Consider the following 21,140-nt stretch of genomic DNA (forward strand, 5'->3'; position numbering starts at 1 on the left):
TTGGAAAAGAGAATATAAGTAAGATGCCCAGACAGTTCTGCAGAGCCTTTACAGCAGCTTCCAGCTTCTCTTATCAGAGTAATGTTAACAGGCTCACTTAAACAGAAAAGTAAGTTTTCGAGTTTGAGGCAAACTTATTTTGCATGTCAAAAAGGGGAGGAAATGACCCAGGCACACATTAAGCATAACAATGCTTGCTTTTGAATTGTAACTCCTCCCTAGGATCATGTCAATTCTTTATAGCACCTAGTATTCACATGGGGAAATTGTTAGGCATGGAAGGGTTAAGTCTGCTGATTTCACTCCCCCACTTTTTCCATTATTTTACCAAATATGGGGCTTGTCATGCAATTATCTACAACGATTCTCTGGCAATACTCCTAGTGGAGAACTCCACTGATGCTGTACACTGCTAGTGCTATACTCCTAGGAAAGGTTATAGGTGCAAGAATTGTGATCTCTGAGGACTCTGTCCCATCCTGATTAGTAGGTCTTGTAGCAGGTCTCTGTTGCTGAGGTCCAAGCAGTTAAATCACCACGGGTGTGATGTATGAATTAGATAAGACTACCATTGTGTTAGATTATTCTGATGGTTAACACAGATGCTCCAATATAGGGGGAAAGCGACAGTTCATATCTGAAGAGAAGTATTAAATCGCTGTCTTCTGCTTTGTCTTTGGGAATTTAGTAAAGGTGCAGTTGCCTTTTCTTCATTGCTGCTATATGGAGCCATAGTCATATGTTCATGGGAGACGAGAGTCAGCAGCACTTCATCATTCCAGTGCTATAGATCCAGTTTATGTAAGCCTCTACCTCTGTATTCAGGGTTGCCTTTTTAATATTGATTCTGGCTAATCACAGTAAGCTATGCAAGCAAATGTCATGACAGTATATCTACAGTTGCTAAACGTTCTTTTATTCAGCAGTAAAAGAAATTGATACAGGGATTAGCAAAACACACTAGAGAAGTTACCGAATCACTTCCTCAGATCTCTGTACCACCACTCGCCCATCCACAATTTCTTGTGTGGTGACCACCACCTTCTTAATTGTCTGTCGCCTGGTGTCTGCAAGAGAAGGATAAATGTAATTCGTTAGAGAGAAAAGCCTAGGTTGGACTAAATCAGATGTCAAAGCAGGAGGAAGCAGGAGGAAGCAGGAGCCATTCATATTTCCAGCAGGCTCAAACCAAAAATGCCCACAATTTGCAAAATCATGTTTTATGGGTATTTGTTTTTAGATTTGCATTATTAAGTATGCTTACATACAACTACCTTCAGTTCTCCAGTTGAGAATTGCTCACCATCTGCATTTACCCCATGGGGGGGGAGGGGAACACTCATGTCTTTTTTTAAAGAGGGCTGCATTAGGCTGTTAAAATGGGACAACCTGCCAGGCACATACTGCATTTGTTCTGAAGGACCTACGCTGGCTACCTAATATGATACCAGGCCAAATTCAAAGTGCCTGTATTCATAGAAAGCCTCCCTCTATGGCTCAGGATCTGAGTATCTAGTAGAACACTTTCTCCCATAGGTACCTGGACAGACATTGAGCTCTGGTGGGGATGCCACTTTGCTAATTCCATATTTGCCTAGAGTAGATAGATGTGTTCTCAGTACAGCCCTCCCTTATGGAATTCCCCCAATAAGATCTAAACAGACTCTTAAAACTTGCTGCCAGTTATTTTTTTTCTCCCAGCCTTTTGGTTGATTGATCTTGATTGCACTTTGTACTCTATGTATTTGACTGTGAAGTGGTTTTAATTTGTTCTCAAATGTGTTTACCTGCTCCTGTAAACTGTTTTGGTCAGCATATTACCTGAAGAGCAGTATATTAGCTAAATAAAAACTTTCCTCCTGTGTTGATCCTCCCCTTCAAATTACAGCTTTAATAGTTGCATTTGTATAAGAGGGTCCTCTAAAGAATCAGAACTACAGGCAGTGCATAGCTCTGTCCACACACAGTTAGGATTTGATGGCAGGGGGAAAAGGAAGGGATGGCTGGAATAGTCAGGTGGAGCAGAGGTCTTGAGTCTTAAGTGCAAAACAAACTACCTGCCTATTCTCACAGAGTCTAAGACGGGTAGATATGCGCTGCTTTCCCCCCACTCTCAAATGTTTACCCTTCCTCCTATCTATCTGCATGAAGAAGGGGAGCTCTCATCATGTGCCCCCCCCCCCAATAGCACTGGCAATAGCTGAGGGGTGCTCCAACTATTCAGAGAAAATCTTATTCTTGGGGTTGTGGGCTGGGGGACAGTGAACCAGGAGTTTTGAAACTAGGTAGGTCTAGATCTGGTCAGTGCCTCAATAGCCACCTGCAAATCCTATGTACACTGCCTTTGAGTACCTGGAAGAAAGATGGTAACGCACATTTTGCTATTTTATAAGTAATCTCAAACTTGCTTTAAAAAAAAGTCTTAAAAGACTTGCTGTCGTTACACTGCTAGATGCAGCCTCCAATTGAGGCTACAGCTGCTGTTTAGCAATGAAAAAACGCACATCCTTGCAGTCCAGCCCTAACTTATTCTATTAAAGCTTTGTTTGTATCCATCATCCTTTGATGCATAACACCGACTTCCTGAAGATATTGGAGTGCAGCCACCTGGCCTAGGACAACATGTGCTTGGAGCCCCTGTGGATGTTGAATAATTACTCAATTTAGTGTTCTTCAAATCAAGCCATATCCAGATGAAGCCTGTTGGTAGAAAAGCAGCAACAGAGCCTGGGCAAATCTTTCAATTAGGAGCTGGGAGACTGGAAAGCAGCTTTCAGGCAGACATAGAAATGCAGAAGCAGGTAGCACTGCACTAGCTAATGTCTCTCTACTGCTACATCACAGAGAGTTACTTACCTGCTTTGCCTGTCCTCAGCAACTCCTCTCTGAAAATACAAAATGCGGCAGCTGTTTGTGTGCTTTGTCCTAGGACAATTTGTTTGCCATGGGTGCTTCCTGCTACAGATTTGCTTACACACCTATGTCGCAGAACTCATTGTGTTAGCTCATACAGCCATAGTTCCCATCTACTGCCTTAAAGTCAGTGTGTTTCTCAAGGGGCTTAAAGAAACAATTATAACCCTTCATCACTCCTAGCTTGACAAAAGAGATTAGATCCTGGGAGTGCTCCTGCATCTTCTATAATGGTTTGAGACAAAAATTTCACTAGACATGAGCTTTTCCCATCAGACTGCTATAGTAGAAAACTAGCACCAGTTGTTTTTTTCTTTTTGCTGTTCTGAATGATGCAAGATCCTTTCCCAGGGTCTATATCTCAAAACCTCTTATCCTAATTGATGGCCTCTCACCATTCATGATAAAAGTTGAGTTGCCTGCTCTAACCCTGAGGAATGTCAGCTCAAAGACAGCTAGCTCAGTCATGTACTTATTGCAGCAGGTTGTGTGTTCGAGTCTTGCATATGATACAGATATATCAAATCTTGCACTGTTCTGTATACTCTGACCTAGGGAAGAACAGCAACACACAAATGACTAAAGGAAAAAGGATAGCACAATAAACCTCCTAACACTATGCTGTGCCCAGTGTGCAGGTAGCTCCTATAGACACGCACAGACGTTAAAATGACACATGGGTGCATTTTTGTTATTAGGAAAGAAGTTAGATATTTCCAGATACATGTAGTAATAGAATAGTTCTGTCCTACTGATAAATAAAACTTAGAATTTTGACTGAATAGAGTGCCTGGTAAACTAGCAGATGTAGGACTGTGGAGACATTGGTTTGTATCCAGTAGAGTACTCAGTAAGTGTCCCATCAGCAGAAGGATTTCTGCTTGTGCAATGGGACTTCCCCCTGCCCCACTCTTCACAGTGTTTCCAAAACTGTGCTAGAAGATTGGAGGAGACTCCAGAACAGATTAGGGGGTGCATGGGGGGAAGAGAGGAAGAAGTCTCATTGTCCAAGCAGAAATCCTTGCTCTGAGAGGGAGCCACGACCTTTTCTTACCTATCTGTTGCCCCATTGATCAAGCTACGGTAGTGTTCAATCTCATTCTCGAGCCTGGTCTTGAGGTCTAGCAGGGCCTCATACTCTCTGGCCTGCCTCTCCAAGTCAGTGCGGCAGGATGCCAGATCATCTTGCAGCTTGGTGATGACATGGTTGAGATCAGCCATGTTACTGTGATAGTGGTCTCCTGTGTTCTTCAAGGTGTTCTCCAGCGTGTCTATCTGCATCACAGAATGGTTTGTGTTTATACAGTGAACAGAATATGATGCCCTGACTTACATGGCAAAGCAACTTCTCCCCCACCTGTGTAGAGAGCAGGGTGGCAGATCCTCCCCCTATGTTTTCAATATAAAAAGGACTTTCGTTCATAGAGGAAGAAGGGGGGATCACACAGAATGTTAGAAGCCACACACTGAAGCTGGGTGCGTTTTTATAGAGCGTTAGGCATGTATTTTTATATATTTAGGCATGTATTTTTAGGATCCACCTTGTTTGGGGATTTTAGGTTGTCTTTAAATTGTTTTTAATGTCCTATTTTAACGTTGTTGTAACCCACCCTGGGACCTTTGGGTGAAGGGCAGGTAATAGATGATGATGATATAGCAACATCAAAAAAGTGAATATTGGCCAAGACCCCTCCAAATTCCTAAAAACCCAGCTCCCTTAGTTAAATGGGTTTTAGATCTCTTCTTTCTTGAACAGTACCCCCCAAACCCCATGTATATTGTCTCACACAAAACTGCTTTTAAAACTGAGCAGAGTTTTAAAAATAGTTTTATTTGTAGAGGGAGGGGCCAATTGTGCAAAGAAAAACAAAAGACAAAACGGTCCACAGGGCTAGCACAAGCCTCTTGTGTAAATTTAAGTCTGTCTTGGGATCCAAGCCATCTCTTGTGCAGCTTTTTGCCATCGTGAAAAAGTGTTTCTTTTTTTCTCTACCGCACCTTTACGTTTAAATCATATTAAAACAGCAGAGCCAAAACTAATGACATTTGACAGGACAATCAGATGGAAAGGAGGCTAGTGTTCCTGTAATAGAGATGTAGGGGATCTTTGGCCCTCCAGATGTTGCTGAACTAGTTTCCACCATCTCTGGCCATTGGCGATGCTTGCTAGGGCTGATGGGTGTTGTAGTTCAATAATATCTGGAGGGCAAAAGTTCTCCACACTTACTCTAATAGTTATGTAGCTGAAGAGTGGCATGGTGCCACTCGTCATGCAGAGGTGAGAAAGCTGCATCCAGGAATGAAAGATTCATTCATTCATAGCAGCAACAAGGACCAAAAGTGTAGGGTCCTTCTTAAAGTAGTGTCTGTCACTCCTGGACCCCAACAGGTGCTGGGAGAAAATCAGAGCTGGTCCAACTATTATGCAGAGTGGGAAGGCCATCCCAGGGAGTGGATGTGGAGTGCAGTGGGAGGTGCTGAAGGACCGTGACCCCATTGCCAGTGCTGAAGTCTGGTCAGCTGCTGCATGTGGAATGGGGGGGCACTATCTCATCCTTCGTGTCAGACAGCAAAATGTCTTCAGCCAGCTCTAGGTGCATCTTATTCTACTAAATACAAGAGTAGGTGCTCTTCCTAACAACCCCGTTAGCAACATCCCTTCAAAAGCTATACATTAAAAAAAAAAATTAACCAATGCAGACATTATAGTTTCACTACTAAGCCAGCTCCCTCAGCCTGATAAAGAGTTCAGGTACACTAAAAAATCTGCTTGCTATTTTTTGTGGCACTTTGATAATAACAAAGAGATGGGGGGGGGTCAACTAAAAGTGGCAGTTTAACCCTGGCCCATGAATGCATGACACTCTTTTTCTGCTTATTTGGATGTCTTTCTTGAGCAAACTGTATATATACAGAACCAGAGTAGTGTAGCGGTTAGAATGCTGGAGGAGGACCTGGGAGACCAGGGTTCAAATCCCCACTCAGCCACAAAGCTCACTGGATGACCTTGGGCCAGTCACTGTCTCTCAGCCAAACCTACTTCACAGGGTTGTTGCCAGGATAAAAATGAGGACGGAGACAACCATGGACACCACCTTGAGTCCCTCAAGGTGGGATATACTTGTAATAAATAAATTTTGGCATTGCAGTTGGCTGTCACCATCATTCCTGCTATGAAAAAAGTGGTGATACTTCATCCCTGCCCTGTTACACCGTGCTTTTAATTTGCCTTGTGTTATTAGCATTACAGGAGAATAAAGCTCTTCACAGCTCAGAAGAGCTGCCCCAAAGTGGTGCCTACCGGCTATACTGGGAATTGGGAAGGAAAGGAAGCACCCCTCTTCTTACCATTTTCTGCAGAGTCTGGCGTTCAATCTCCAGACCTTGCAACTGCCGACGGAGCTCCATCAGTTCACTTTTGGCTTCTTCCAGTGCTTGGGTGTTCACATCTGTTTCTTCAGACAGGGAGTCAAACTGCAAAGGGGAAGGATGGCAGCATGGGGGAGAAAGTTAGAGGGTGGGGAAAGAGATCCATGCTGTGTCCTAGGAATTGACAGATCTGGCCTTTTCAGTTTCTTTCAATTTCTATTTTATAATCTTAAATTCAGTTGTCCACATGTGCACATCAGCTTGCAATCATTTTATTTTTAAAAAAGCCCTCATGAAAATTCATCAGTATTTTAGTGCAAAATTCTCCCAATAAACATGTTTGTATGCAATTTCGCCAAATATATATATTTTTGCAAAGCAATTTCTCTGAACAGAATGCGTTTGCATAATTTTCACTAATATATGCATTTGCATAATTTTCACTAATATATGCATTTGCATAATTTTCACTAATATATGCATTTGTAGGCACACTTTACTCTAATAGATGCATTTTTGTGCACACTACTGGCAACTGCATTACAAAATTCAGGGGAGTGAGAATTTCAAAGGACGGCTGTACTTTTGTTCTCATATTGTTTCAGAAAGTGTGAATTAGGTAGATTCACCTTTAAATGCAAACTAAATTGAATTTCCCCCCTGCTCCTACTCAGCCCCTACCCCTGCCCTTCTCCCGGTTCCCTCTTTTCCTCACCTTGGCTTTGTACCAGTCCTCAGCATCCGCACGGTTCTGCTGAGCCACTCTCTCATACTGGTTGCGGATCTCAGCGATGCTCTCACTCAGGTCATGCTTCTGTGGATTATCCACCTGCACTCTGATGTCAGATTTGGCAATCAGACCATTGAGAGCCTCTACCTCCTGCAGGCAGCGGTAAAGGGGAGAATGCCTGTCAGGTTGCAAAAATTAAGATGGCTTTCCGTGAAGCCTTTGGCACCATATCTTAGTCCCCATAAGAAAGCCTGAGGTATATGTAACTGAAATAAATGCACACTCTTATATTTTTCCACATTGGTTTACCACTGCCTCCCCTTCCTCTGTTCTCAGATTTTTTAGACTATAAGCTTCTCAAACAACACTGCCCAGCATGACCACACATTTCTCCCAGAACCTGACCCCATGCAGACTAGAGAACTGCTTCCTAAAGACAGCATCCAAGGTTCTGAAGCACACTGTAGGAAACAGATTCATGTGGGTGTACAATGCCAATGTAGATATGGGCAGTGGGGAATGCTCAGATTTGGATGTTCCCAGCACTGCTTATACCCCTTACTCTGCCTGTTACCTCGTTGTGGCTTTTGCGTAAGTGGGCTAGTTCCTCTCGGAGGGACTCCAGGTCCCCTTCCAGCTTCAAGCGCAAGAAGTTGGTGTCATCAATCATTTTGCGCAAGCCTTGTGTGTCCTTCTGCACACTGTCACACACAGCCTGCTCTGCATCCAGCCTGGAAAAAAGAAAGGACAAGACAAGAAAGAAAGAAAAGAAAGCAAGTTGCAATGCCAAAACCCAAGTGCCTGAAAAGAAGTGCTGATCCTCACTTTACTATTTGTACTCAGGTGCACATTCAAAAGATGTTCTCCCAGGCCTTTTTAAAAATCATAATCATATTTTAAAAAACGCTGTTTAACTATTGATATTAGATAGGATAAAATGAGTCTGTATCCTAGCAAGACAGAAGAGCTGTGGGTTGGTGGTTCCCAGGTTCAGATAATTGGTCAGTTGCCTGCTTTGGATGGGGTCATATTCCCTCTGAAAGAGCAGGTTTGTAGTCTGGAGGTGCTGCTGGATTAATCTTTCTCACTAGAGGCCCAGGTGACCTCAGTGGCTAGAAGTGCCTTTTACCAGCTTCGGCTGGTAAGACCGCTGCAGCTGTTTATGGCCTGGGATAGCCTGACCACTGTTGTCCATGCACTGGTAACCTCCAGGCTGGATTACTGTAATGCACTGTATGTGGAGCTGCCCTTGAGGTTGGTCCCAAAGCTGCAGTTGGTGCAAAATGTGGTGGCGCGACTGTTCACTGGCTAATGAAAGAATTGCACTGGCTGCCCATTAGCTACTGGGCCACCAGGGACGGCTCCAGGCATGCCGGGGCCCTTGGGCATCAGCTTCCCTGGGCCCCGGGGTGGCACACACACGCACACAACCAACCCCCCACGCCCCCACCTATCTGTCTCCTGTCCCTAAGGGGATGACGCCTCCACCACCATCTTTGTTGATGGCACGCGTGCATGCTATGCTTGCACATTTCTGCCATCAGCTAAGATGGCGACAGAGGCTTCAGTACCTTAGGGAAACCACAGCCGCCATCTTCGTTAAGGGCAATGGTAAAAGACAGCAGACAGGTAGCTGGGGGGGGCGCAGATCGTGGAAGGGGAGTGGAGGGGCAGCTGAGGGGCTCCCTGTAGCTCCAGGGGCTGCCAGGCCAGTGCCCCACCTGGCCGCCCTTTAGAACCGGCCCTGTGGGCCACGTTCAAGATTCTGGTTTCGGTGTATAAAGCCCTATACAGCTTGAGACCAGGATACCTGAAAGATCATCTTACCCCATATATACCAAGTCAATCACTGCACTCTGCAGGTGAGGGCCTTCTGCAGATACCATCTTACTAGGAGGTCCATTCTTCACAACATAGGAAATGGACCTTTAGTGCGGCGGCACCTACCCTTTAGAATTCCCTCCCCTTAAATATTACAGGCCCCATGTCTGTTAACTTTTTGGCACCTACTAAAGACCTTCCTCTTTCAACAAGCCTTGTAAGTAGAGACCTTATCCCAGTCTGCTTCTGTTTTGGAATTACTTTTTAAGATGTTTTTAAAGCTTTTTAAAAAGATGTTTTCTTTTAATATATTTTAAAGTCTGTTTTTAAGATGTTTTAGAATGTTTTTAGCATGTTGTTTGCCACTCTGGGCTCCTTCTGGGAGTGAGGGCGGGATTTACATTTTTGTAAACTGTATTGTTCTTTTCTGATGTGTATTTTGTATTTGTGTTTAATTTTTGTGAGCTGTCTTGAGTACCTTTTTGGCCAAAAGGAAGCATAGAAATAAACCGTAACATAACATAACATATAAGCTTAATAAATATTTTAATATTTTTGCCTCTGCTTTTTATGGCGGTTGGGATGTATCTAGCCCTTAAAAGTTGCTTTATTTTTCTATGATTGTGTGAATATGGCTAGCATTTCTTTGCTCTCTCTTCTGGTCATTGTTTTTCTAACTATAGTTTATTATTGTTGTTGTTATTAATTAACATTAACAATATCAACAACAACAATAATGTATATCCTGCCCTTCCTCCCACAGGGAGCCCATTGACAATTAAATGTTATATTAATATTATATAGATACACACAGAGACAGTGACATTCATGAACAGGACAATCCTGTGCATAGCTACTTGGCAGTAATAAGTCCCACTCTGTTCAGTAGGGCTTACTCCCTAGTAACTATGTTTAGGATTGCAGCTTAAGCATGACAAGCGCATGCGTGTAGAATTAGATGCTTGTCTTTTTTAAAAATGTAGAAGTGGCTCTCTGAACTTTTATTGATTGTGGCTTCCAAAGGCTCAAATGTATATTTTTGAAAAAACATAATTTTAAATTCCTGCCCCATCATTCAGCTCCAAAAGCTCAAAGCAGTTTTCATGATAAAAAGCCAATCACACGATAAGAACAAAAGCTTTTCAATAGTTCCCCAAAGCATGGTAGGAAATCAATGTTTTCTTTAAAGGCTCCAACAGTGAGTATCTATCTAGAGGATGTTCCACAGGGAAGGCCTTGCCACTAACAGATATGAGTTTGACCTCTACCTGAAGCAAAGGAATTCGAAGCAGAACCTTCTGTTATTATTTTAGTACATGATACAAAGATGTTCATATCGGAAAATCATACCCCATTTCTCACTGACGTGGCTGGGTTGTACAACTTCAGACTGCAAGTAAGAGTTCACATGATTGAAAGCTCTTCTTTCTATATAAAAACATTCCTCCACAGTTTTCTGCATGAGAGAATTTTGCATGGAGGACCATTCAATTGCTGAGTCTTTACCTGCCATCTGAAAAGGTACACTTGAGAGTTTACTTCCTCAGTGAGAACTAGGATTGAGATGCGGAAGGGAATTCATACTAGAATAAAGTGAGGATCAATGCCTGAGAGACATTTAGGCCAACAAATATCGGAAATGAGAAGAGGCCAGGGTTACTGTTTTTTAATTAGATCAGGGAATAATAGTGGTTTCCATTCTGTTCCATTTCGATTAGTCGTTTCTTCATTTTCAGTCCCTGAATTTAAGCATTTGTCCACAAGATTACTTTATTAAAATGTGAGTTTGGTTAGCATAGTGAATATCTTTTTTTGTGAAGAATTTTTATTGGTTTTAATAATAATGTACATATAGACATCAGAAACAGGTAGCATACACTCCAACTTCAGTAGATGTCACCGATTGAAGAAGATGACAGATAAAACAACCATTGCACAAAATCAAAACATGAAAAACAACAAAACAACCTCAGTGACCTAGAATAGTTAATGTCAAGCTCACCACTTCAACTTCATAGAGCAGCCATTCCCAACCAGTGTACCTCCAGATGTTGTTGGACCACAACTCCCATCAGCCTCAGCCAGCATTGCCAATGGTCAGGAAAGATGGGAATTGTGGTCCAACAACATCTGGAGGCACACTGGTTGGAAAGGCTGTCCTAGAGCATCTGCTGTAATCCACTGCATTAAAGGGTTAGGCTTGGACCACTTTGTCTTCAAACTCTATGTCAGCCACAGACTCACTGAATAGCCTTGGGGGGGAATAGTCAGCCTCTCTCAGGTCCAAACTACATATGACTTTAATCAAGTCATTGCCCTTGAAGCAGGATTTTACTTGCAGAAAGAGTATGTGTGTGTGTTTGTTCAGTTCCAGATCATTCAGGACTCTGGTGTAGGGGTAGGGGGCTTTAACTTCAGAACTGATATATATCACTGGCCCCAAACCTGCACATTGCAGTGGGGGTTCCATTTGCTCCATTTTCATAGCGTAAAACGTCAGTTGACTATCCCAGGGTACTGTCATAAGAATGAATAAGAGTGTGTTGTGTTTCTGTACTCACACCATGCAAATATAGAATTGGATATTTGCTACAGATTTGAGCAGCCTAAGAATCTCAGTTCTACATCTCTAGATAGCCGGTGTAATCTCGTAAATTAGACACGGACTGAGATCCAGTGGCCAGGGGTTCAATGAGAGATATGCATCTTTCAAAAATATGCAAATCTACAATGTTTACAAAAGTCAAAGAATTCAATTTCCCTTGGTGCAGAATTGAGAAGGTATTTGTGCATCTTTAATGCATTATATTCAGAAACTAGACTATAAATTACTAATTATTTTCTATGCCAAATCTTGACATCTATTAAACATTTCAGCTAATGAAATGACAACATGTCAGAATGCTGAATAAACTGTTTATTTTTGTGGCAACATCTCTGACATTGAATCTTCCCCATTTCAGAGCCCAGATGTTGAACGTATAATCTGCCTGAATTTCTCCTACACTGTGAAAATTGTTGTTCAGCTAAAATCTATTTAGTGAGCATGCAAGTTTGTGATTTTTAAACATTTAAACCAGGGTTACTCGTAATCAGGACTCAGAGGAAAATATACATTCCCCTCCCCAACCCACATATGCTTGGATGTACAGAACTTTTTGTGAAGAGCAGTATAGTTGCAGAAAGAGAAATGGGTAAGTGAGGTGCAGTAAGGGTATTAGGGTAGAAGGTCATGAATGGTGATCATGAGGAACAGGCAGTTAGCCATGGATGGCACAGAGACTTCATCGTCATGACACAGACATCTTTTACAGGCAATGCAATCACAGGGACTCGAAACACTGAGTGAAGCAGCCAGTGCTGAAATTTTCAGTTCTATGCCAAATATTCATTTCAGTATACAACTTCAGGAAGTGAGCTAGTAAAATTCCTCCACAAAAAGTAACATATGTTAAAAGTGTGATAGCCAGTTAGCACCGATTACTGTTAAATTAATTAAGCAGGAAGTGAGAATGTGTCACTTTGAACCTGTGAAAAAAGAACCATTTAAAGGGATCCTGATTTTTGTTTTTGAGTCTTCTTTGAGTTATGGAATAGGAAATTCCACATACACACACCCAAAGACTTCCTTTTGATTTCCCCTCACGATTAGGTTTCTGGAACAGAATTATATACTCCCTCCACATGCACACTTTTATGGCACAGTTTCCATAAAGGGTTGCAAGCTAAACTTACTTATGCTTGAAGTCATCAGCTGCCAGTCTGGCATTATCGATTTGTAGAAGCAGCCTGATGTTCTCCAAATTGAGATCTTCCACCTGTCATGGAAAGGGGCAGCTATATATCAATAATGCATATACAGCACAATCCTATACAAAAATCCCATTATGTTTAAATAGGCTTTGTTGTTGTTATATGCCTTCAAGTTGATTATGACTTATGGCAACCCTATGAATCTTTTTTTGGATATATTCATAGGATTTCCATGGTAAGAGGTATTCAGAGGTAGTTTACCATTGCCTTCCTCTAAGCCTATGGCATCCGGTATTCCCAGGTGGTCTCCCATCCAAATACTAACCAGGCCTGACCCTGCTTAGGTTCTGAGATCAGATGCGATTGGGTGTGTTCAGGGTAGTGTGGCCATAGGCATTAAATAGGCTTACTCCCAAATATATTCCTTAGGATTGGCACTTTAAAGAACTCTTACTCAGTACATCCTGGGCAGAATAATAATAATAATTTAACTTATATCCCACCCTTACTCCCAAAGGAGTCCAGGGTGGTGCAAACATCAACACAACATTTTAACAACAACAACAACACAAAGAAAATACATATAAAAACAATCTAAAACAGTTACAGATTTAAACATTCTTTCATCCAGTGATCACTTGGTGCTAGGAACAGTCTTCTTCAGCCATCAAATGCCTAGGTGGTCAGGAATGTTTTAAAATTTCTCCTGAAAGTCAGTAATGAAGGAGACAAGTGTATCTCATTGGGGAGGGCATTCCAAAACTGGAGAGCCACCACTGAAAAGGTTCTGTCAAGGGTCAACACCAACCGTGCAGCCACTGGTGGCAGTACCACCAACAAGGCCTCATTTGCCAATCATGTATTCTTTAATTCAGAAGCTAGTGACACTTCTCTTAAATTTGTCAATTGTGTGGCAGAACAATTCTGACAAAGTCCCCATATACTCTTACCAAATTTGCAATTATTTGTCTTACAAAATCTGTCAGGATCTGGAATGGAGCCTTCTCTCTGGTGGCCCCAGTTCCCTGCTAAAACAGATTTCTTTAAGCCTTAACTTTCAAGTCTTAAGAAAACACTGCAAATTTTTCTTATCTCAGCAGTCATTTATATGACTAACTAGACTATTAGAAACTTTAATTTTATTATAACATTCTGCAAGGGAGTGGGGATAGTGTTTTTTAAATATGTAATTAAACATTAAACACAAATAAAATGGATGAGATATAAATTAAATTCATAACTAACTAATAAATTACAGCACTAGAATCAGATCAAAAGTCTCTAGTCCAATATTGTTCTCCAAAAGAAGGCAGGCAGTTGCTTCTAAGACAGTGGTGCATTTAGGTAATATTAGCCTCTGGATTTCCTTAATGGTCTTACCAGGGACCAGGACGGGGGAAGTGCTCTTTAGATGGTAATGTGTATAACTTCAACTAGTCCATAATTATAGTAAGCCAGGCCTGCCCTGTTGCATTTAGGGCCCCTCCTGTTCATTCTTCTGAGTGGAGCCCTGGACCTCTGCCCCAAAGTCCAACCCTGGTGGTACCATTCCTCTAGGAGTACAAAAGGAAGAAACCGTGGCTATTAGTGCCTGACAGTACAATCCTACACATCTACTCATAAGCAAGTCCCACTGAGTTCAACTAGTCTTACTTTCAGGTAAATGGGTACCTGTATATGATTATAATAGTGACAGAAGAACTTCCAGCAACTTTTGAATTCCAGCAGGTTTCTGGTTTGGTGTATACAAATATATCTTGATTTAAACTGACTGCCATGACTTTGTCCTTATACATACTATCCTGTTACCTGCATCATCACATATTCTCTGCTCCTGTTGAAAACTAGAGGAACCTTTGAAGCTAACAGTGAGTTGCAGCTTGAATAATCTAAAGTATTTGCAAAACAAATGAACATATTTGTTTTGATCTGTATGGCTGGTGGGTTCTTTGAACCACTGCATTTGGTTATACAAAATAAAATCTAGGAACTGAGGGCTATAATGTTTGGCTCAGAATGGGCGGTTTATGGGACTCCTTTGGGTTGATGAATAACTTGCTGGTAATGAGAATCTGAATTATTTTGAGCATTCAAGTCAGTGTTCCTTCTCTTTCAAATGTTACACCAATAAGCTTTTTTTCCTACAGGCTATCCCAGCTGGATCATGTTCCATATGGTTCTAAGTCAAACATGGTGTTCCAGGTGGCTAAACTAAAAAGGAGTGACTTATATTAAATTTTATTTGGGACAGTTAAGCCTCTGACAATGATTGGCTACTCTGGTAGGATGGAAAACAAAGTTGCCACCATTCCAAGTACACAGGCAACAAAGCTATCAATGTCTACAATCCTATTTCTATGAGGGAAGGGAAAGGTATTCATTTGGCTGGGACTGAACCTTACACAACTCCTTGAACAGGAGGAATTTTGTATAACAAGCTGAAGATTAGGAAGAGGTTTTACTAGGGGGAGAAGCTAAGTAATATGGGAAACATGGAGAATGGAAGGGTGAAGAGTAATCAATGAATGAAAAACAGGAATCTGAGGAAGATGGGGAGACACTTGAGGACAAGGACAAAGGAGGTTGGGAACCGAGGCAAAAGAGATAGTAATGGAAGAAGGAGCTCTGAACAAATCTCAGGCCAAGCATACTGGTCTGGAAAGTAACTAGTTCAAAGGACAGCTGTACAAGTCCCAAGGGCCTACAGAGGGTTCAGACTCTGAGTTTTCACTGTGAGGGCTCTGGCCCTCCTAGAAGAAAAGTTATGAAGCAAAATGTGCAGGTGCACTTTGAAGCAATTGCTTTGTTAGATGCAAGCCAGCCTGCTCCCACCTTGCAGTGTTGTTAGCCAATGGGTGAAGTTAGACCTGAGACTGATGATTGCTTTAGAAACATAAGGTTACACACACACACAAAAGCAAAGAGTTACATCAACTCATTTTGAAGCTGTGTTTTGGTCTTCCTTGGTTCACGTGTAACTGTCATTTTTCTCTAGGCTCAGACAATGGAGAAGGGACTGCTTGATTAGTTTTGAAGGTACTTCTCATTTAAAAACGTTTCCCATCTTCCGTCATAGGGAAATAATTGATGACCAGGGGGAAAACCTGAGAAATCCAAGACTTTAGTTCAGCTGTGACTGGACTGGTCATGTCCACCAAAAAACAAAAAGTAGTAGCAGTGAGAGTTTGTGCCCTTTCCAACACAAGTTTAATTTCATGAAAAAAAATTCCTGAAAATATAAACACTTAAAAAAAACCCTACTAATGCAAATAAAGCCAATCATTGGTATCGTAGGGTGTGTGTGTGTAAAAAGCATAGGTTACAATAGCCCTGCAATGTAGCACAGTGCTGCAATACTAATATTGCAGGGAGACAGCTGAGAGAGTAGTGTATGACGAGCCTGCAGTATAGTCCAATGTTATTATCTTGGTGTGTTGGGTGTTCACCCCACCCCAGCAAAGTGTAATTTGGGGGCTCTGTTAAGTTACTTTTAGCAACAACATGGGGGAAGGGAAATTAAATGAGGGGGGGAAAGGGGATTCTAGGAGGTGGGTTGTTACTGCTGGTATAAAACACTACAGTGGATATATTCATGTCAAAGGCTCAAATGAGAGAGAGATGTATGACGTGCTGATAACATTGCTGTCATTATCACAAAATAAAAATAACAAATGCTCTTAAGAATTCACTGCTTGCTTTATCACAATTTGTATTTATCCAAGCATGGACATATGAACTTTGGTTACTGTGAATCTTAAACCTCTTTTAGCCAGCTCACCCCCCACTGGCCATTTGAAACACCAAGTCTCATCTTGCACTAATCAGCCTAAGATGATTTGAAAAAAGACCCACTGTAATATAATTGGTTTACAATTCATGAAGTGTGAGATTTACTCCCATGATTTAGGGTTGGCAGTTGGCACTGGAGAAGACAAAGCTTCCTGCATTTAACACAAAAGAACCTCCACAGAAATTCAACAGGTTAAGCCTTTTCTAGTATAGAAATACAATTAGCTTTACCTGTTTACATTCTGTCTATCAGACTGTTTGTGAGCAGCTCTTGATTTATTTCTGGGCCCACCCCCACAACACAGAATACAAATCTGCATTCAACACAAAATGTATGCAAATATTATGCAGATTTGTGCCTCCCCTTTTGTGAGTGGAGTGAAGATCCTAATCCACAGAGCAGACTGGACTCAGAAAATCTCATTGCACTCCTGCCAGCATAACATAAACATTACAGCCACAGGTCCTATACTAAAGGCCAAGCAGAAATTGCTGGCAGAGGAGAGGAATTTTATATATAGACTTGAAGTAATCATCTGGTTCTTTGGTCACAGGCTCTAGTCTCTTCAGTATTTGGATAGGCCAATTATAAACTGTTTAGAAACTGAAAGACTACATTTAGCCACCCTGGGCTCCTGCTGGGAGGAAAGGCAGGAAATAATAAATAAATAAAGGAGGAGTCACCATGTTAGTCTCTTGCAGCAAATCCAATAATGAATCTTGTGGCACCTTAAAGACTAAAGGTGGTATTCAGTGCTAGTGCTACTCAGTGTAGACCCACTGAAGTTAATAAACATGGCTGAGTACAACTTAGCTGAATACAACCCTGATAGTATGTAGTCCACAAAAGTTTATGCCAAAATATATTTGGCCATTTTTGAGGTGCTACAAGACTCTTTGTTTTCACATATACTTTGTAACTTTTTAAAATGACAGAATTGACACAATTTAAATACTTGTGATGGACACAACATTGCTGATGATGAGGAACGGCTGTACGTGACGTTTTCCACACAGGAATAAAAACTGCCATTTCTAAAGGTACTTATTAAGGTTCAGGTGAGTTGCCCTTGGACTGCAGAGTTGAGGGGGGACACTTTGGCCCCTTCCATCACCTAGGGAACCAAGGGACACTGGGGGGGGCTGCACCCCCTACTTTCCATGAAGAACATAATGGCAAGGACAAGACCAAACTGGTCCCATCCATCATCTGGAGAAGGAGCGGCTGCAAAGAACTAGTTCTACCTCCCCATCAAAGTGCTTCTTGCTTACCAAATTTCTGATGTCAAAACGACCACTTTCTTCCTCTACTGCATGAGTGGGGAAGCTGTGGGCATCGAGACACTGCTAGATGCCATCAGTCATAGTCATCTTGGGCAGTAATCAGGGATTATGGGAGCTATAGTCTAGCAACTTCTAGAGGGGTCCTCCATCTCTGCTTACTGTTTCCTTCTAGATCCCTTGTATGTCTTGTCTTTTTTAACATGCAAGCCTGAGGACAAGGCCTGTCCTCCTTTTCCTTTTAAAATTGATGTGAACCACTTTGGAAGCCAATATCTGAAAAGTGGTCTAAGAACATAATAAATCAATGCATGAACTGTTACTCATTTTGAGCCAGTCAAGTGTTTTATGTGCAGAATAGCCTTTACAGACTAGCTATAAGAGCCTCATAAACTGCCAGCTAACACTCAGCTCTGGAACAATTCATATGAATGAAACTACCATGTAGTCAGCCCAGGTTAGATGCTGCACATCTTGGCACCTTTCGACCTTGGTGTTACAAGAATGTGCTGAAAACCAGTTAGGCAGAAATGTATATTCTACCAAGTGGTCACACTGGTAAACCACACCCACCAAATCAAAGGCTCGGGTTTCTATTTACACTCAAATATGAGCTTACAACAGGAAAACCTGTGGAGTCGTGGCCCTGAAACTAATACATTACAGCTGTGCTTTATTTGGAGGGGGAGGGGGTGTTTGAGAAGGGAGGATTATGTGCTTTTTCCAAGGAAGATATTGCAGCCACACATTCTGGATCCTCCTTGCTCATTGTTTGGACAGGCAAATACCCTGTACAAGGAAGAAAAGAAAGTCAATTTCTTTGTTTATTTTCATCAGGATTTGTTTATTTTCAGACAACTAATGATGGAAAGGGAAGGGGATGGAAATAGACTGGTATTTTTACCAGAGTCTGCTGATAAAGCTGTCAAGAGAAAACAGCCTCAAAAAATTATATGGGTGTGTGAGAGATTCAGAGATACTTGGAAAGGGTTGGATGCTTTCTGGGAAAGTAGAAAAAAGATTTAATTACATCTGCTTCCTTGTGCTTTCGGCTCTATCACTGAGACAACTATTTCCCTCTATGCAGAGGCACTTTCCCATAACACCTTTGGGGCTACTGCCATTGGAACATCTTCTCTCTACTCATCCATGAATGGGACCATGTGGGTAGAACTCATAGGAAGACACTTGTGGCAATACAAGTCCAGAATACAACACCATCTGCTTCACACAGGGAAAGCGAGAGAATAAAAGTTGCTCAGACAACCCAAGCACACGAGATCAAGGTTCCAGTAGGCAAAATATTTTTCACAACATTGATTTCTTCAACACATGGGCAACTTAGAGTTTTCATCTTTACTTGACAGTCCTTCTTCCAAGATGTCCCTTGCCTCATCTCTGCCCTCTCCCCTGTCTGTACCACTCTTCTCCTCTACACACCTGTTTAATACCAGGAATATTGTCTTCACCACCATCCACTTCTCTCCAAAATGCCTCTCCTCCTAACAGTATTTAGCAATTTAATCTATCTTTCAGAGTTCTTTTAAGGATTATATGGTAACAAGCCCATGGATATAAAGTGCTCTGAAACACCCTGGCGCACTTTTCAAACAACCCTGAAAGACAGGCACTCCTTATTGCAGATGGGTTTAGGGCAGAGACTGGCTCCATTGTTATTATTATTATCATCATTTATTTATATAGCACCATCAGATGCGCATGGCAGTGTATATAAAATAAAATGAGGGCAACCAAGGAAGGGAGGGGAAACAAACAGAGGCCAAAGCAAGGATTTCCAATACACATCCTTGAGGCATCCAAATTATAGGGAGGGGAAAAAACCCTAAATTCCAAAAGCTTTGGAATAAAGGCAGGTTTTTAAATACAAACTGAAATTGAGGGAGCAGTCTGCAAGTGCTCTGGGAGACCATTCCAGGTACTGTACTGTATATGGAGCAGTAAGAGAAAATGGCCAAAGTCCAGCTAAAGAGCACCTGGTGATTTTGGTGGTGATTTTAATGTATTAATGTCTTTATGTCTATTGCTCATTGTAATTTTATACTTCTGATTGTACGTCGCCCAGAGTGGTTGGATATCCTCCCAGATGGGCGACTAATGAATCCAATAAATAAATAAATAAACCTGTTACACCAGTTCTCCTCCTGTTCCTGTTTCCACAGCCCTCTCTTGTCTAATGCATCCATGCAAAATCTGTAATGTGTCCCCTTGACCACAGACTCCACTCACCCAGTTTCTGGCTCCTTTCCACCCATGCCCACACTTTTCATGTCTGCTGATTTCCCTTGACCGCCGTGGCTAAGTTTGTTTGCCCGAATCACCTGGAGTTATCTGCACTGCAAACACCTGTACACCCCCATGCTACAAATGCTTCTGCACATGCACGTTTTCTACTGAGTCCCACAGGACATAGTGCCAAAGTAGGTGTGCACAGAACTGTGGCCTTAGCTGGTGTAGCTTTGTTTGGGTTTTACGAACTGCTTGTGGCAGTCGGGTCTGGTGTGTACTGATCTGCAGGTGATCATCTGTACAGGATGCAACCCTGGAGAAGAAGGTGGACCATCGCCTTTCAGGCCCACTCATTCTATTTTGATACCCTCTCTTGCTAAGCCCATCAGCCTTTTCCTTCCCGTCACACCCACATTCCTTTCCCACCTTGTCCTATCAGGTTTTTCATTCCCCCGCTTTCATCCCCGCTCTCTGTCCATCCCGACTTGCTGCGCCCCTCACCTGCTTGCGCAGCTCGGCCAGGGGCCGCTCGCAGGCTTCCCAGTCTTTATGCCCGGTTGCCCCAGCCCTGCGAGCTCGGATGGCGGCGATCTCCTCTTCCAGGGCTCGGTTGGCCGCCTCCAGCCCACGCACCCGCTGCAGGTAACCGGCCAGGCGTTCGTTCAAGCTCTGCAGCGCCACCTGCTGCCGGCCCGGGCCCAACAAGATGGGAGCCACATCTGCGCTGGCTCGCGCCGCCGGGAGCACCGCGTGCAGCCGAGACAAGGAGAACCAAGAGTCTGAACCGCTGGAGCTGCCGCGCACGGAGCCAGCGGAAGAGCCGGGAAGGAGGCGCACGGAGCCAGCCGACAGAGAGCCGCTGCGCGGCCGGGAATAAGAGAAAGACATTCTCCACCTGGCTCGGTCGGTGCCTGCTGCCCGTTATATCCACTAAGATTCTCATGCCCAGGTAGCAGCCAGCCAATGGGAAAGAGTCTGGCTTACACATTGGTGGGATACCGACCATGAATTCTCATAATATGCATGGGCGGAGAGAAACCCGCCCATACAAGAGAAATCTTATTTGCATAAGCCTCCACTGTTTGCATGCGGGATGACAGCTTTCACACAAACTCAACAGGAGTCGGCAAACCTTTCAGGTGCTCAGCTTGAACTACAGAATAATCTCACCTTTTCTACCCCCCCCCAAAATAAATCAAACAATGAGAAAGACTAAAGCCCCGCCTTAATATTAACT

At 42.6% G+C, this 21,140-nt stretch overlaps 1 protein-coding gene and 1 pseudogene across 2 annotated transcripts; both read right to left on the reverse strand.

Annotated features, from left to right (window-relative positions):
* Positions 1-917: 917 nt before the first annotated feature.
* Positions 918-20,945, reverse strand: LOC133378200 (keratin, type I cytoskeletal 18-like). Of its 2 annotated transcripts, XM_061612981.1 has the most exons (8): positions 20,405-20,945; positions 12,569-12,651; positions 7,587-7,743; positions 6,998-7,162; positions 6,262-6,387; positions 3,968-4,188; positions 2,857-2,885; positions 918-1,067 (listed from the first exon to the last, which is right to left on the reverse strand). In XM_061612981.1, exons 1-8 carry the CDS (start codon positions 20,789-20,791, stop codon positions 970-972), a joined length of 1,266 nt encoding a protein of 421 aa, XP_061468965.1. In that variant the 5' UTR covers positions 20,792-20,945; the 3' UTR covers positions 918-969. The 2 variants fall into 2 exon arrangements, with proteins under 2 accessions (XP_061468965.1, XP_061468966.1); XM_061612982.1 differs by lacking the exon at positions 2,857-2,885 and having other exon boundaries at positions 949-1,067; positions 20,405-20,942.
* On the reverse strand, positions 12,863-12,981 carry LOC133378503 (5S ribosomal RNA; annotated as a pseudogene).
* Positions 20,946-21,140: the final 195 nt, after the last annotated feature.

The sequence above is a fragment of the Rhineura floridana genome, chromosome 2 (assembly GCF_030035675.1).
Source record: "Rhineura floridana isolate rRhiFlo1 chromosome 2, rRhiFlo1.hap2, whole genome shotgun sequence".
In the NCBI taxonomy this organism is placed as follows: Eukaryota; Metazoa; Chordata; class Lepidosauria; order Squamata; family Rhineuridae; genus Rhineura; species Rhineura floridana.